This window comes from Gavialis gangeticus, unplaced genomic scaffold, assembly GCF_001723915.1.
Source record: "Gavialis gangeticus isolate Ggan-Ray unplaced genomic scaffold, GavGan_comp1, whole genome shotgun sequence".
NCBI lineage: Eukaryota > Metazoa > Chordata > Crocodylia > Gavialidae > Gavialis > Gavialis gangeticus.
Window position 1 is genome coordinate 60,256,255 of NW_017729031.1, and position 15,732 is coordinate 60,271,986.

The window sequence follows — 15,732 nt, forward strand, 5'->3', positions numbered from 1 at the left end:
CCCCAGGCCTGCTCAACTCCCTCCCTCCCTCCCTCCCTATGGGGGCCTCAATCCCCACTCCTCCCTCGCCAGACTTACCTGTGAGAGCTTCTCCCCAGGCTGCCTGGTAGCTATGTGCATATACATGCACATGGCGCCCCCTGTCTGACCACCCTCCTCCTATTCCCCCCAGCCTCTTGGAGGATGAAACTCTGCCAGCCTGTAAAGAGTTCTTTGCAAAACTGCAAAATCCGTGTGTTTCTCCATTAAAATGAAAAATCTGCATTTTTTTTGGATAAAAGGGATAATCTGCATTTTTTTTTCCTGATTTTCTATTAGAAATGGAAAGCCCATATCCCTTATCATGACCCTCCAAATTATAGACTAGAGCTCAAAACTATGGGGAAGGGGAGACTCCTAATGTTTCAACTGGGACATAAAACATAAGTTTTTAAATCATGGCAAATAATGAGGTAAGCAAATTTTAAAATTATGTTATAACATATAGCAAGGGTGTCAGACTCATTTGCCCCACAGGCTGGATCTGGCCCACAGGGCTTCTTGTGGACAAGATGACCAACCTCTTGTAGTAGAGTGAGCGGCAGCAGCTTTAATCCCCCCTGGTGCTGGCGCAAGCACCAAATTTCTGGCCTAGTGGGTTGGATCCAAAGGTCCAGATCACAAGAAGCCCGCAGTTAAGGCAATTTTTAGAAGTTTATGAGACCTATTCATTCTGACTTCTACAAAGCAAGTGTAGCTGGAGAATACATGGTGCAAAATCTTGGCCTCACTAAAGTCAAAGGATGATCTGATCCAAGGTAACAAAGATCCACCTTCACAAAAAGGCAGATTAAAAAATCAAAACAAAACATAGTACCAATACAATAAATGTGAACTCTTTAGAGCATTTCCATGGCAATTTTTATTTAAGAAAATGTACAAGCTACATGATGGTGAGTTTTAAAAGTTACAGTTTTAAGCCTCTGGAATAACTTGCATTAACTCTCCAATGGTGGCCCCAAACATGAGTTATACATCCCTCTAGATAAACTCTAATAAGTACTTGGGTACTTGTGAATACCCATTTTCATAGATACTTATCAGCCTTATTTTGTAGGTTTATTATAAATCCTAGATGCTAGATGTTTGATATTTTGGAAATTTAAAAAAGTTTTGGATTAATGGAAATGTAAGTCTTTCGTATTGTAAACACCCATATCAACAAAACAACAACATGAAACTGACAACATGCAATAATAGTTTTCAACAACAGCATATTTAGTTATTCCTTTCTAAACTTAATATCCAAAGAAAATGTATCTTCTATAGTAAAAGTGTTTGGATTATTTTGAATTATAACATGTTTGTTTCATTAAAACAGCCTGTTTTGCAAACATTTATGCATAGCTAGAATTTGAGAGGAAAAATGATGTGACAGTGTTTCATAGCTGTCCAAGGTGCTGCTTTCTACTTACTCTGCTTCTGTCATATTCCTTTCTTGAAGCAGCAAATAGCTGGGCATTAGATATGGCAATTCCACAGAATGGGAGATACATCTGCATCACCTAGGGCAAAGATAAATATGAAGTCATTAAGAAATGCTATTGAAATACAAAACCCCTAATTCTCGCCATGAAACCTGAGGACAGTCAACACTTCACAAAAGATGTTCAGCACCCTTACAGACTTCCATACAAAACTAAAACAATGCAAAATAATGATTGGCTTGTAGTGATTGAGCAGAAAAGAAGCAACACAAAAGTTTGCCCTTAAACCAAACAAGAACCAAAACTATTGGGGTTTATGAATCCAATAAATTCATTGCAGTGTTCTCAGCAAGACTGAAATCTCTGTTATGAAAAAGACTGTATTAAAATACTAGAGTTTCCCCAATTCAAAGGAATTGTTCCTACAGGATTCTACTATTTCTGTTTTGGTAATCCCCAAAACATGCAATGCCATCGGAAGATGACAAGATCAGTACAGACTGATGTTCCTATTGAGTTTTCTTAATAATGGACTTGGTAGGTACCAAGTTGAAACAGAACACATGAAATCAGCTATAAAAAGAAGTAGTTGATTAGGTCTCAGAGAAACAGGATTTAAAATCAAATTTTATAACTTATAGGGGAAAAGGAAAGCAGCAGAATCAGACTGGGTCGGAATGTGATGAATAGGAAAGAGAAGAATGTAGCATCTCATGTAGATGTGCCCAGTGTCTCACAGTACTGAGCCCAGAACAAGGGATATGCCAATGTCACACACCAGGCAGTCTCTGGTCTGAGGGAGAGAGAGAGAGCAGGTGCAATGTATTTAATACTTTATAATGATAGTAAGAGTTAATAAAGGCTCATAATTATTAAAGTAATACACTTCTTTCATCATATGGAGAATTATGTTGTTTTAAACCAATGTTATTTGGTAACATTTGAGAGCATTTGGCAAAATCAAATCTTTCTGCCACTCCTGTCTTTTCTGAACTGTAAGATTTAGCTACATAAAAAGCCTCTGGCAAAGCCATAATATAGTAATAAAGATATCACTAATGGTAATCACGTTGTTAATAGTTATTTCTTTCCTGCAAAAATCAAAGAATGAAGAAGAAAATAGTTATTACATTTTGGCTTCAAATTACTAAATTAAATATGCATTTATTTTTGCAATACTAAAACAGCTTTTTCATGCATTTCGTTATGCTTTAACAGGCAGAATTTTTGAAGTATTATTAAAGCATCTATCTATGTGTTATCGTGGTTGACTGTAAAACATCAAGTCATATGTTTGCATACCCCTGTATATTTTAGCCATATATTGTAAGGAGCTACACTTCAATAGTTTTGCTCTGAAAAGAGAATGCAAGTGAATTACTTCATGGATGTTTCTCTATGAATATGAATAATATTTCTTTGTTTGTTTGATTGAGGGGTAAGTAATTAAATATCTCTTGGCATATCAGGTACAAGGATACAATATTATGCAACTGAGTGCAACAGAATCTATATAATTGTAATGCACTGTACTTCTATTTTCCTCACCGCTGGCGATACTAAAGGCATATGTTTAAATAGAATTGTCTTGCTTAAAATAAAAGGCAGTAAGCACTTCAGGGATATCATTCACAGTATACCATTTTTGACAGCTATACCTCTGGCACAGAAATGGTTTAACAACAAAAATACTGATTTATAGGATTAACTAAAAAGGCTAAAAAGCCAGGCAGAGTGACATTAATTCATTAAAAAATTATTGCAGTCCATATCATCTGGTTGAGCGTGGTGTCATTAATGAGTTGAGAGAGCTAGTTAGCTGCTGAAGATTGGCAGAATGCAGGGCAGGGCGCCACCTTAAATAAATTAGTCTATAAGGTGCCCTGCCTTTTGCCTGACTTCAGAGAAATATTAAAGTTTCATAGATTCAAAGATGTTAGTGGCTGGAGGGGACCTTACAAGATCATTAGGTCCAGCCCCCCTGCACCTGGACAAGAAAGACTGCTGGGACCAGATGACCCCAGCCAGGTGGGCGTCAAGACACTTTTTGAAGATGGCCAGGGTAAGTGACTGTACCACCTCTGGAGGGAGTGTGTTTCAGACCCTCGGTGTTTGATTCACAGATTCATAGATGCTAGGGTCAGAAGGGACCTCAACAGATCATCTAGTCCGACCCCCTGCCTGGGCAGGAAAGAGCACTGGGCCAGGTGCCCCCAGCCAGGTGCCTATCCAGCCTTCTCTTAAAGACCCCCAAGGTGGGAGAGAGCACCACCTCCCTTGGGAGCTCAGTCCAAATTTTGGCAACCCTTACTGTGAAGGCGTTTTTCCTGATATCTAGCCCAAATCTGATCTCTGTCAGTTTGCGAGCAGTTTCTTGTTACCCCAAGAGGTGCCCTGGTTACCAGAGCATCTCTGATCCCTTGCTGCGTCTCCTAATGAATTTGTAGGCAGCCACAAGATCCCCTGTCAGCCTTCTCTTGCAGAGGCTGAAGAACTCCAGGTCCCTCAGTCTCTCCTCATAGGGCCTTGCCTGCAGGCCCCTAACCATATGAGTGGCCTCCTCTGGAGCCTCTTGATTCTATCAACATCCTTCTTGAATTGTAAAGAAGTTTTTCCTTATGCCCTGTCTGAAGTGATCTTCAATCAGTTTGTGCCCATTGTTTCTTGTCTTCCCCTGGGGTGCCTTGGTGAACAGATGCTCCCCCAGACCTGATGTATGTCCCTAATATAGACTTCCACCAAGTCCCCTCTAAGTCTTCTCTTCTCCAGGCTGAACAGTCCCATGTCTTTCAGCCTCTCCTCATATGACCTGCTCTCCAGACCGCTAATCATGCGTGTGGCCCTCCTTTGGACTCTTTCAATCTTCTCCATCTCTTTCCTGAAGTGCAGCACCCAGAACTGGATGCAGTACTCCAGCTGCGGTCTCACCAAGGCCAAGTAGAGTGGAAAAATGACATCCTTAGTCTTGCTTGAGATGCATCAGTAGATGCATGCCAGCGTTTGATTTAGTCTGCCAGCTATGGCATTGCATTGGTGGCTCATATTCATTCTCTAGTCTATCATGACCTCCAGGTCTCTTTCAGTTGTGGTGCTGGCAAGAATAGTACTGCTGAGCCTGTAATTGTGTTGCAGATTATTTCTTCTCAGATGGAGCAATAATCTGAGGAGAAATAATCTCTATGTTAAACACCATCAGGTTATGATCCGCCTACCTCACAAATCTGTTGGGGTCAGCCTGTATCACCAGCCTGTCAACGAGTGTGACCGCACTTCCTCATAATTTGGTGTTGTCCGTGAACTTTTCTAGTATACTTTTAATACACGAATCCAAATCATTGATGAACATTAGGGCTGTGCAAAATTTTGACAGACATTTTGTTTCAAATACATTTTGAGCTCGAAACACCGAAACTGAAACAAAACACAAGGCTTTGAAATAGCTTCGCAATGAAACAAGGGCACTTGAAACATTTAAAACATTTTGAAGAGTTTCGAAGCCAGGCTTGCAGGGAAATACAAAGTAAGGAGAGGGAGGGGGAAGAAGGGGGAAGGTCTGCTCTGATATCTATAGCTGGCCAGTGACTGTGATCCTTCCCTGAGGTCCTTTCCAATCCCAGTGCTCTGGGGGAGGGCCAGAGGAACATAAAAGCATTGTTTGAAATGAGCTTTGTCAGCTGTGCCTTTGTCAGCTTACTGGGCTGTGTCCTCCAGCAGCATCAGGAAGGCTCTCACTTCCTACTTGTTAGTCTGTTCCTTGCTAGTCTGTTCCTAACAAGTGGGATCCAATCATTTCTGAAACACCCTAATACCCTTTTCTAATCCATTCCTTTCAATTTATTCCTCCTCCAAAATCCTCTTTTTGTTTTTGTTATTCTCTGTAATTCTTTCTGCACATAAAAGAAATCTGTGTTTTCCATGACAGTCTGCATTGACTGTGCAGGAAAGCACAACATATATTACAGAGCATATATTTATATATAACATAAATACATACATTACATTACAGAAACACACACACATTTTACACCAAACATGAAGCATGCTGGAAAGACAGGTGGCCACTCTTCTGGCCAGGGCAGAAGAGAGGGCAGAGGGGGAGCTCTAAGTCCTCCTCACACAAAAAAAAATTTAGACGCAGCCTCTTTCCAACAACTAGCAGCCATGCTGCTTCTGCTGCTAGTGGTACCAAGGAGATGGGAGCAGTATCTGCATCCCTTCCAATAACACCTGCCATAATAACAACCCCAAGCACCACCACCATGACAACAACAAGCAGCACCAGCATTAGAGTCTCCTTCACCCCAATTTCAATTTCCAGCCTGAGCCTTCCAGTGCCAGAGGAAGAGCTGGATCTGGATCTGAGTGCCATAGCAATGGAAATTCTGGAGAAGGAGGTGGAATCATCTGAGTTTGTGCTCCACACACCTCATGTTTCCCCCAGAGCCAGGTATCCTTCCCCAGAAGGCACTTGAGGCACCTAATTAGAGTGGGTCCCAGCAAGGGGTCCAAGAACCTACAGGGTTTAGTGGGGTCCATTAGGGCTGTAACTGAGCTGAAGCTCGAAGGCTTATGTATTATCTTTTCCAACACAATGTGGCGGCCGATGAGAAGAGAAGGCGCTCACAGGGTGGAGCTGGCACGGTCACAGGGCCCTTGGGGTATCACAGCCATCTCTAGGGACCCCACTTCATGACAAAATGCAGTTTCCCAGAAATCCCTGTATGTATCTCCTTGAAAGCTGGCAGGCTTCATGGCCTCAGAAGGGGCTAATATCCTTGCTGTTTTCATCCTGCTCTGCCTTAACACACACACACAGAGTCACACATGTCATGAGTTTTGCTCTGAACAGTCTGAGGTGCAGATTCCCAGAAACCCCTGCACCTATCTCCTTGAAACGTGACAGGCTTCATGGCCTACCATCCTTGCTGTTTTCATCTGAATCAGGCAAGAAATGACAAAGTTATAGCCATTTTTGTGATTCCCCATTAGAGCCTGTGGGCAAAAACACTGAAACAGTGACAAACCAGCAACACGGTGTCAGTGAAACGAAACAGAACAGTGCTTCAAAACAGCGAAATGAAACACTGTCCCTTCAAAATGGCATTTCTGAAATCGAAAAGAAACACTGCTTTTTTTGCACAGCCTGCACTAGTCCAAGTACTGAACCCTGAGGGATGCCACTGGTTACTTTCCACCACGTTGACTCAGTTCCATCTATTAATACTCTCTGGGTCCTACCTTGGAGCCACTTACCTAATCACCAGACCATAATGTAGTCAAGGCCTCGTTTTCCTGATTTTACCATGAGGACATCACAGGAGACAAAGTCAAAGACCTTTTTGAAATGCAAGTATATCACATCAGCCTCATTTCCCTTATCCAGGTGGCGAGTTACCTAATCGTAGAAAGAAATGAGGTTAGTCAGGCGTGACCTGCCTGCAATGAACCCATGTTGGCTGTCCTTTAGAATACCACCTTCAGTTAGCCTATCAATAATGGATTCCTTAATAATTTTTTCCACGATTTTCCCAGGGATTGAGGTCAAATTGATTGTCTGTAATTCCCTGTGTTCTCCTTTCTCCCTTTCTTGAAGATAGGCACCATATTAGCCCTCTTCCAGTCTTCTGGGACCTCTCCTGAGTGCAATGAATCCTCATATAGCTTTGCCATAAGTTGTGTGATGTCGGCCAATTCTTTTAGCACTCTTGGGTGTAATTCATCCAGTCTTGCTGACTTGTACATATCCAGCCTCTCTAGATGTTCCCCGAGAAGATCTTTGCCAACTATGGGAGGGTGATCATCTTTATCATCTTGTATCCTGTCAACCCTTACACTGGTGGAATACCAATGTGAAGTATTCATTTAGGAGTTTGGTTTTCTCTTGAATATCGGTTATCAGCTGTCCCATTTCGTTCATCAGGGGCCCTATGCTTCCCTTATTCTTTTTCCAACTTCCTACATATTTAAAGAAGGACTTTTTGTTGTCCTTGATTCCAGTTGCCAATTTGTATTTGGTTTCTGCCTTTGCTTTCCTAATCTGCTCCCTAAAGGTGTGGGCTGTTGCTGAGTACTCCTCTTTGGCGGTAATTTCTGACTTCCATCCCTTATAAGTTTCTCTTTTCAATCTCAGGAGGCCCATGACTTCCCTATTGAGCCAAGGTGGTCTTCCAGCCCTTTTGCTGCCTTTCTTAAGAAAAGGAATGGACTTCCTTTGTGCTCCTAGGATTGCTTCCTTGAGAAATGACAACTCTTCTTGTACTCCCTTCCCCACTAGACCATGGTCCTGCAGGCTTCGCCAACCAATCTTCTAAGCTTGTGGAAGTCAACTTTCCTAAAACCACAGATTTCTACCCTACTGACTGATTTCCCTGTGTTACAGTGGATGCAAAAAGTGATCATCTCATGGTCACTGTCACCTAGTTTCCCTTCAATCCTCAGGTTGCTTACTAGATTGTCCCCTTTGGCCAGAACCAAGTCTAACAGTGCCTTACCCCTGGTCGGCCCATAGACTTTTTGAGTCAGATAGAGCTTTTCTATGCAAGTGAGGAAGCTTTGTGAGTGATCAGATCTTGCTGAGTGCTCATCCCACGAGATGTCTTGGTAGCTGAAGTTACCCAAAATGACCATGCTCTGAGAGTGTGAAGCTTCTATCTGTTCTCTAGAGCAGTGGTCTCCAAAGTGGGGTGTGCGCACCCCAGGGGTGTGCAAGACAATCCATTGGGGTGTAGGAAGAAAATATCAGAACTTCTATTTAGATGTATATTTATATAAATATACTTATATTGGGGGTGCGTGCTCAAAATTTTTTTACTGATAGGGGTGCATGATCAAAAAAGTTTGGAGACCACTGCTCTAGAAAATTACTGGTGGATCTCTTCCTCTTGGTTTGGAGGTCCGTAGTAAACTCTTATAGTCAAATCCTCTTCCCTGTGTGCTCCCTGTATCTTGACCCAGAAGGTTTCAAGTCACCCTTCTTTATTGCCAATCTCCGCTTCTAGGGAGGTGTACTGTTTCTTCACATAGAGGGCAACTGCTTCACCCTTCTTCCCAACATGATCCCTCCTATGCAAGATGTAGCTCTGTATGCTGGTGGTCCAATTATAGCTGGAATCCCACCAGGTCTTCATAATCCCTATGAGATCATATTGCTTGTTGGTTAGCAGGAGGGTTAGTTCCCCCTACTTGTTCCCCCTGCTCCTGACATTTGTTTACAGGCAACTAAGCCTGCCATTAGAGGCCCTAGGCTTCCTGGTGTACTGTGGAAAATCCTATCTTTTGGCTGCTGTCAGAATATGTTTCATATTGTTCCCTGGTTTGCTGGTTCCATGGTTGTCACTTCTTGGCCTTGTACTAGTAGTTGCTGATAATCAGTCTAAAACTTGAGTTTGTAAGAGTAAAATTCATTCTGTCCATCCCCAAATGTGCAATAAATGGGGAGGTCACAGCTATGACTTTCAATCACACCAATGGAAAGACTATCAGTATAGAGCACACAGAAAAATTGAAGCTTATATATCATTCCAAAAGAAGTGAAGGTGTTTTCCTTACTATGCCCAATGAGTAATTAGTAGGTATTTTTAAATTTAAAGCCACTTGGAGGTTACTAGCTTCATGAAAGGTAATTTCTTACTAAGATAAGTTCTATTTGATCTAATTTACAGTAATGACTAGGTGGTTTACTGCAACTTATTAAGCACTGCAAACTGTTAATAACGCAAACAAACACAATATGTAAAAAACAAAGGTAGCAGCTTCACAAAACATACTTTTTCATTTGTTTTCACAACTGTAATTTAGGTTTTATGATTTATAATGTTATATAGCATATTAGCAATTGTGCAACAGCATTTCAGCAAAATAATGCAGTCTTAGTAATAAACTAATCTCACTAATCTGTTCAGAATTTGAGAGAGACCACCATTTTTGGTGCCAATTAAAAAGTGGAGGATAAAAGAAGTGCAAGTTAGCAAGAACATACTGTAAAATTACATGAACATATGGGGTCCAGTTAATTGGATACAGTGTCTCAAGACTCACCCTCTAACAGCAATTGTGATGTCCTTGGGCAGGCATTACACTTACCTCACAAATTGACAATGACTCACAAAACATAAAAGGCTGGGCTGAGTTACAATCTGTTTAAAATTTTATCAGGACAAGGAATTTTATGGAGAGAGAACAAACTGAGGAACACCATTTCTTTCCAGCCATTTCTTTCCAACCATTTCTTCCCAGGCACTGGGCACAGGCTGCACCCAGTGCCAGTCCCAAGCAGCAGCCTGAACCTCCTGTCATCCGGTGCAGATCCAGGGGCTTACACCCCCGGGAGGAGTCCAGCACAACCCAGCAGAAGCAGCATGCAGGGCTCATGCACGCAGGACTGGGCTGGTGTGGCCGGCAGGTCCTGCGAGGGGTGTGCAGCCCCAGGTGACAGCTTGGAGCTGCCCAAAAGCACACGGCCCCATGCCACACCATGCTGTGCCAGGCAGCAGCAGTGCAGTGGTGGAGGCGGTGGATACCTGGTGGCTGGAGCCAAGCCACGCTGCCCCCCACCATGCAGGGGGCCAAAAGCATGGTTGCTGAATCTGGTAAGCTGCAGGGGGAGGGCAGGGGGGACTGGAGTTGGGCAGAGAGAATGTGGGGGAGCTGCGGCCATGTGGGGGCCACGTGAGGGACTGGAGCCAGGCGGGGAGGCAAGCGGGGGGTGCCGGTGGCAGAAGCATACTGCCAGGTGGCAGAAGCATACTGATCTTCCTCTCACCAGGGTGCAGATCTGGGGGCTCATACCCCAGAAGGGCTGCTGGGCTGTACTGTACTCCTCCTGGGGATGCAAGCTCCCAGATACGTGCCGGATGACAAGAGGCTCAGGCTGCTGCCTGGGACCAGCGCTGGGCACAGCCTGCACCCAGTGCTGGTAAAGATTGCTGCTGCTGCTGGTCACAGGTGGCAATGGCAGCCTCTTGTCATCTGGCGCACAGATCCGGGGGCTTGCACCCCCGGGAGTCCTGCCAGGCTGTGCCAGACTCCTCCCAGGGATGCAAGCCGCCGGATCTGCGTGCCAGATGGCAGGAGGCTGCCGCTGCCACCTGGAACCAGCACTGAAGCCAAGTAAGCCTGGCTTTGAAACTCGAAACTTTGAAACATTAAGAATGCCCTTGTTTCATTTTGAAACTGTTTCAAAGCCTTTTGTTTTGTTTCAATTTTGCTGTTTCAAACTCGGAAGTGCATCGAAACAGCTCTGAAATGAAGCACCTGGCAAAATTTCACACAGCCCTAATAGCCCCAACTTCCTGGCAAGAGTGCATAACACATATACCTAACACAATACAGGCATACCTTGTTTTATTGCGCTTCGCTTTATTGCGCTTCGCAGATATTGCGTTTTTTACAAATTGAAGGTTTGTGGCAACCTTCATTGTTGTCTTATTTTAAGAAATTGCCACAGCCACCCCAACCTTCAGCAACCACCACCATGATCAGTCAGCAGCCATCAACATAGAGGCAAGACCCTCCACTAGCAAAAAGATTACGACTCGCTGAAGGCTCAGATGATGGTTAGCATTTTTTAGCAATAAAGTATTTTTTAATTAAAGTATGTACATTGTTTTTTTAGACATAATCCTATTGCACACTTAATAGACTACAGTATAGTGTAAACATAACTTTTATATGCACTGGGAAACCAAAAAATTCATGTGACTCGCTTTATTACGATATTTGCTTTATTGCGGTGGTCTGGAACTGAACCCGCAATATCTCCGAGGTATGCCTGTACATAATCTATGCTCCCTACTCTTGCTACTTCTGGTGCTGGGGGTAGGACAGGGAAACAGAAAGAACAGGAAATGTGGTTAAAATATAGGGTTTGTAATTCCTAAAATTTGTTTTTCATTCATCCTGGCTTATTAAAAAGCTGTTCATGGATGCCAACTGCCATTTTAACCATTATGTTCTTAAAATAGCTATACTGTATGAAATGTTTCATTAAGTTAAAAAATCCAAAGACCAAAATCAATTGCAATATGGTTAAGTCCAAACACTGCTCCAAACTGCATTACATTCTGTCACCTGTGCAGGGTCTGTCTATTCTTATCTCCATGTCTTTGATCAAATCAGAGCTTACCTCAAGTTTGCACTTCATAGAAACATTTTCCAAGACCAGAGTTTTTATATTTAGTTTATGGTCAAATTCCTACATCTTAAAGCATTCTGTGAACTATCTGCCTTGATTTAGGATCTGGAATTCCTTCCTGCATCAGTGAAGGATATATAGTACATGGCCCTTTTCCCCCATTACCTCTGAGTTTTTTTAAAAATCTATGTTTGCATGCTAATTTATTTATACAGGACTATAAAATGCCTTATGTTTCACAGAGAAATGGAAGGCAATATGCCTGTTTTAAATAAATTGCAATCTGAACTCCGGCAGCACACAGATACCCTAAACAGCCTGCCGCAGACAGAATTTCCACAACACGGACACTATACTGGGTTGCCTCATATAATTATTAGTGCACACTGAAGCTATACAGTTGCTTCTCCAGCAAAATCCTAAGAACAGTAAGATCCTTTAGAAGTTAAAAAAAGACTTCTATGCAGGGCCCTAAACCCATAATCCCTGGTGTTGGAGGAACTATTGAAGGTAAAATAAGGGACAAGACCATTATATGGAGGTCTGTGAGCTACCAAAATATTGTTAGAAACTGTTTTAGGACCTGTAGCATTACAACCAGGAATACTGGATCTCCTATGGTGACCATATCTTTTCTAATATCTGCCTAAAACCACAGAATAAGAGAGACCAAGAAATCCCCACAGCCTTTTGTTAAATTTGATTTATAACAATAAAAGTTCTGAAATTGTTTATATATAATCAGAGCTAAACCTACCTTCTAACCCTATTTCATTTCTCTTTCTATAATCTTTGGAGGCTTCTTACCTCAGCCACTTCACTTGATTGTTCAGCATTATTCGTATCTGTCATCACTACAAGGAGCTGACGTTTCAAAAACAAACATACAACACTAGATAAATCATGTTGTGGACTGTTCTGTTATGTACAAAAAGCTATTGGGAAGCTTTATTAAATTTGTTTTAGTTATGTTCCATTAATCATACCTAAATGCTTAAATGTTATCTTATATTTAGCATTCAGTGTGCAATAACTTGTATCAAATATCCATAAAAAACCTCTTAATACATTTTTCCATTTCAAGTACATCTGAAATAGGTCTGTTAAAGATTCCAAAGCTAAAAGAGATTTGTGCAAGTACTGAGGGATTGGGGAAAGTGACTTTTTAAGGGGCCAAATCCTGAGGTCCTACTCAAGAAAAACTTGACTCCTATTGGTTATTGTAAGTTTTACCTACTTGACTCTTTAATGGTGATATTATTCTAAACAAATCTCACTTAAATTGCTACAATGTAATTCAAAATGTAACATAAAAGCAGGATGTCTGAAAGGACAGGCAAAATTACAGTAGGAACAATCATAATCATCCTAGAAATAAAGATGGGGCAGAGAAGTTTTGAAGAGTAGAAATGAGGAAGGGTGGCCTGAGATGAATCACAAGGATGAACAAGTGCTACATTCTAGGGTCCATCTCATCAAAAGCACAATCACTTGCAAACCTACTGCATGACAATGAAACCCTGAAGCTTAAGATGGTGTCAGTGAGAAGGATGTTCAAGGAGAAAGTTTTAAACAGAGATTAAAAAATTTACAACAGGGCCAAAGGACAACTTGTTACTTTATAGACAGTGAATGCATCTACACAGGCAATTAGCACATAGCAATAAACTCTGGCGCAGTTTGTGTTGGAGTTTATTACTCGCCGGTGCAGCACTTACATGTGTGCCTGGGACTGACGGCAACACATTGTGCCGGGGCAGAGCAGCCCCAGCTGGCAGGGGACCTGGGGGGCCAACCCAGGGCTGCTCTGCCCCAGCTCAACATGCCACAGAGGGGCTGGCTGGGGCATGAGGGTGCTACAGTGCAGGCTAACCAGCAGGCCGCCCCCATGCTGTAGCCCCCTTATGCCCCAGCCAGCCCCAGTCAACCCCTACACGTGCGTTTCAGTGTACATAACTACTCCACTGTACTTTTCCTACTATCCTACAGTGGAGTTAATTAATTTTATGCATCCTAATATGGGAACAAATGTAAATGGTGATTCTTTATTGCAGAGCTAATTAGTCGGCTCCATAATAAAGTGCACATGTAGATGTACCCAGTATGTATAAAATACTGCACAGTTAGCATTATATGAACATGGCTAATCAAGCCAGGGAGCAGAAGTGCTTCTGCCTTCTTAACAAGTTACAAGCTATGGAAAAATTCAGCTGGAAGTCCTATTAAGAGGAAATTACAATAATTGGCCCACAAAGGCATGTATTTATTCTTTGACATAATAATAAGATAAGAGTTCAATCTATGCAGAACCCTAAAAGCAATCATATAATTATAGGTGGGATTCATAGCAGGTTCTTAAGGTTGTCAGACACTTCTAATTATAAGGCCTTGTTTTCAGTTGTTTATTAAGGTCAGATGTGATAGATTTTGAATGAGCAGGGAAATAAAGAAAACAAGAAACAGCTGCATAAATACAATGTCAGCCAAGGCTTCTATCTTTTTGTGATTAAATGCACCCAGGTGAGAATATCATTCAAATATTCCTTTGTGACTACAACCCATACCTGCAAGAACCACAAGAGATACAAAACCAAATAACAATACCACATGCCAGTTTTATCTCAGAGATGATAAACTGATGCATTATCACCTGTTGCCATCTCTCTCATGGGCAGCTCATCACTAGGGAACAGTTCCAAATGCAGCCTTAAGTCATTCTGTAGAATTGCTTGACAATATTGCAATGTCTTAAATCTAGGCATCTGAAAATGCATTACAACATTAAGGAGCCAAGCTTTAATACACCGGTATGATGTAGATATTATCTTTTTCCAACAAGTAGACAAATTGAGGTACTAAAGGGTTAAATTATTTACCTAGAGTAATAAACCTAATCTTTAACTGAGTCAGAAAAAGAAACAGCTCTTTTTTCTCATAGAATCATTAGACCATACGTTGACAATGGCTGAAGCACTCAAATTTTATAAAATTTCATGAAGCTCATTTAATGAAGCATGATGATCCTGGAAGTGCAATCATAGAGCAAGATAGGTAAAGGCTGACAGCAGCTGATGTTAATTTAATCCTGTGAAAATAGAAGCTGTGGATTAGAACATTATAGTAAACTGTGAAGGTTGTATTAGTGTAAATCCTTGTGAAGTTTAGTTTTCTAAATAAAATATTTCTGCTTTTAGTTTTCAAGTTCTTAGATCAGTCTTAGGGCTCTGGAAAATATAATTTTTCTTGTGCTACCAAGTTTGTAGCATTACAAAAATAGAATGTTATGGCTGGAGCATGGCAAAGTTGTTGCAAGGTGCACTCTGCAGCCGGGAGCAACAGGGGACTGCACCTCATCTCCCCCAGCTCCAGAGGAACGTGTCAATGAGCCCAGTGGTCAAAAATAGAAAGGAACTTCAGAACAAGCAGCCCGTCAAAATGCCCAGCTGGCAGGCAGCCCAAGCCGGAACCACTACAGTGGTCTCTGACACCTGAGACCAATGCTGCAACTGATACATGGCTGCCTGGAAGCTGTTCCCTGTCAGGCAAGTTATCAGGGACCCGGGTACTCTACTTCCCTCCTTTCTCCTTGGACTGGGGGAAGGAGAGCAGAGCACTGTAGGTTAGCGGCGATCTTTCAGACCTGTCCACACATTAAATATGTCCTGGAAAGACAAAGAAGTTGACCTTTCAAACAACTTCTTTGTCATGAATCTGTCATTTTTAGCCATTTTTTTTAGCAAAACAAATAGCACAAACATGTGCATAGCTGTATTATGCCACACTAAAACAGCTGATAAGGCAGGACAAAAGCCCTCAGTGGCACCAAATATACAAAGGGAGTATTGTAAGTGCATTCCAATTAAAGTGGCTTTGAAAAAAAATCAGGAATTAACTCTACATACATAACTTTATGTTATGCACACATAACAAACTTACATAATTTTAGTGACAACTCTATTTAAAAAACAATTATAAATTCAATTCTATATTCCTCTCAACAATAAGAATTAATCCTTAAGCCTATACTTGCAGAGAACTTTACATATTAGAGCAAGGGTTTTCCATCTTTTTTATTCTAAGTACCCGCGGTGGCCGGATACCGAGTGGCGGGCGGGTAGCGCACAGCTGAATGCT

General features: G+C 41.9%; 1 protein-coding gene across 1 annotated transcript in view; it reads right to left on the minus strand.

Moving 5' to 3' along the window:
- The window catches only part of PDE11A (phosphodiesterase 11A), a 290,348-nt gene that overhangs the window by 152,926 nt on the left and 121,690 nt on the right, over positions 1-15,732 (minus strand). Inside the window, exon 3 of the mRNA XM_019523008.1 lies at positions 1,455-1,544. Within this exon, the coding sequence (XP_019378553.1) occupies positions 1,455-1,544 (90 nt within the window). The remainder of the gene's footprint in view (positions 1-1,454; positions 1,545-15,732) is intronic.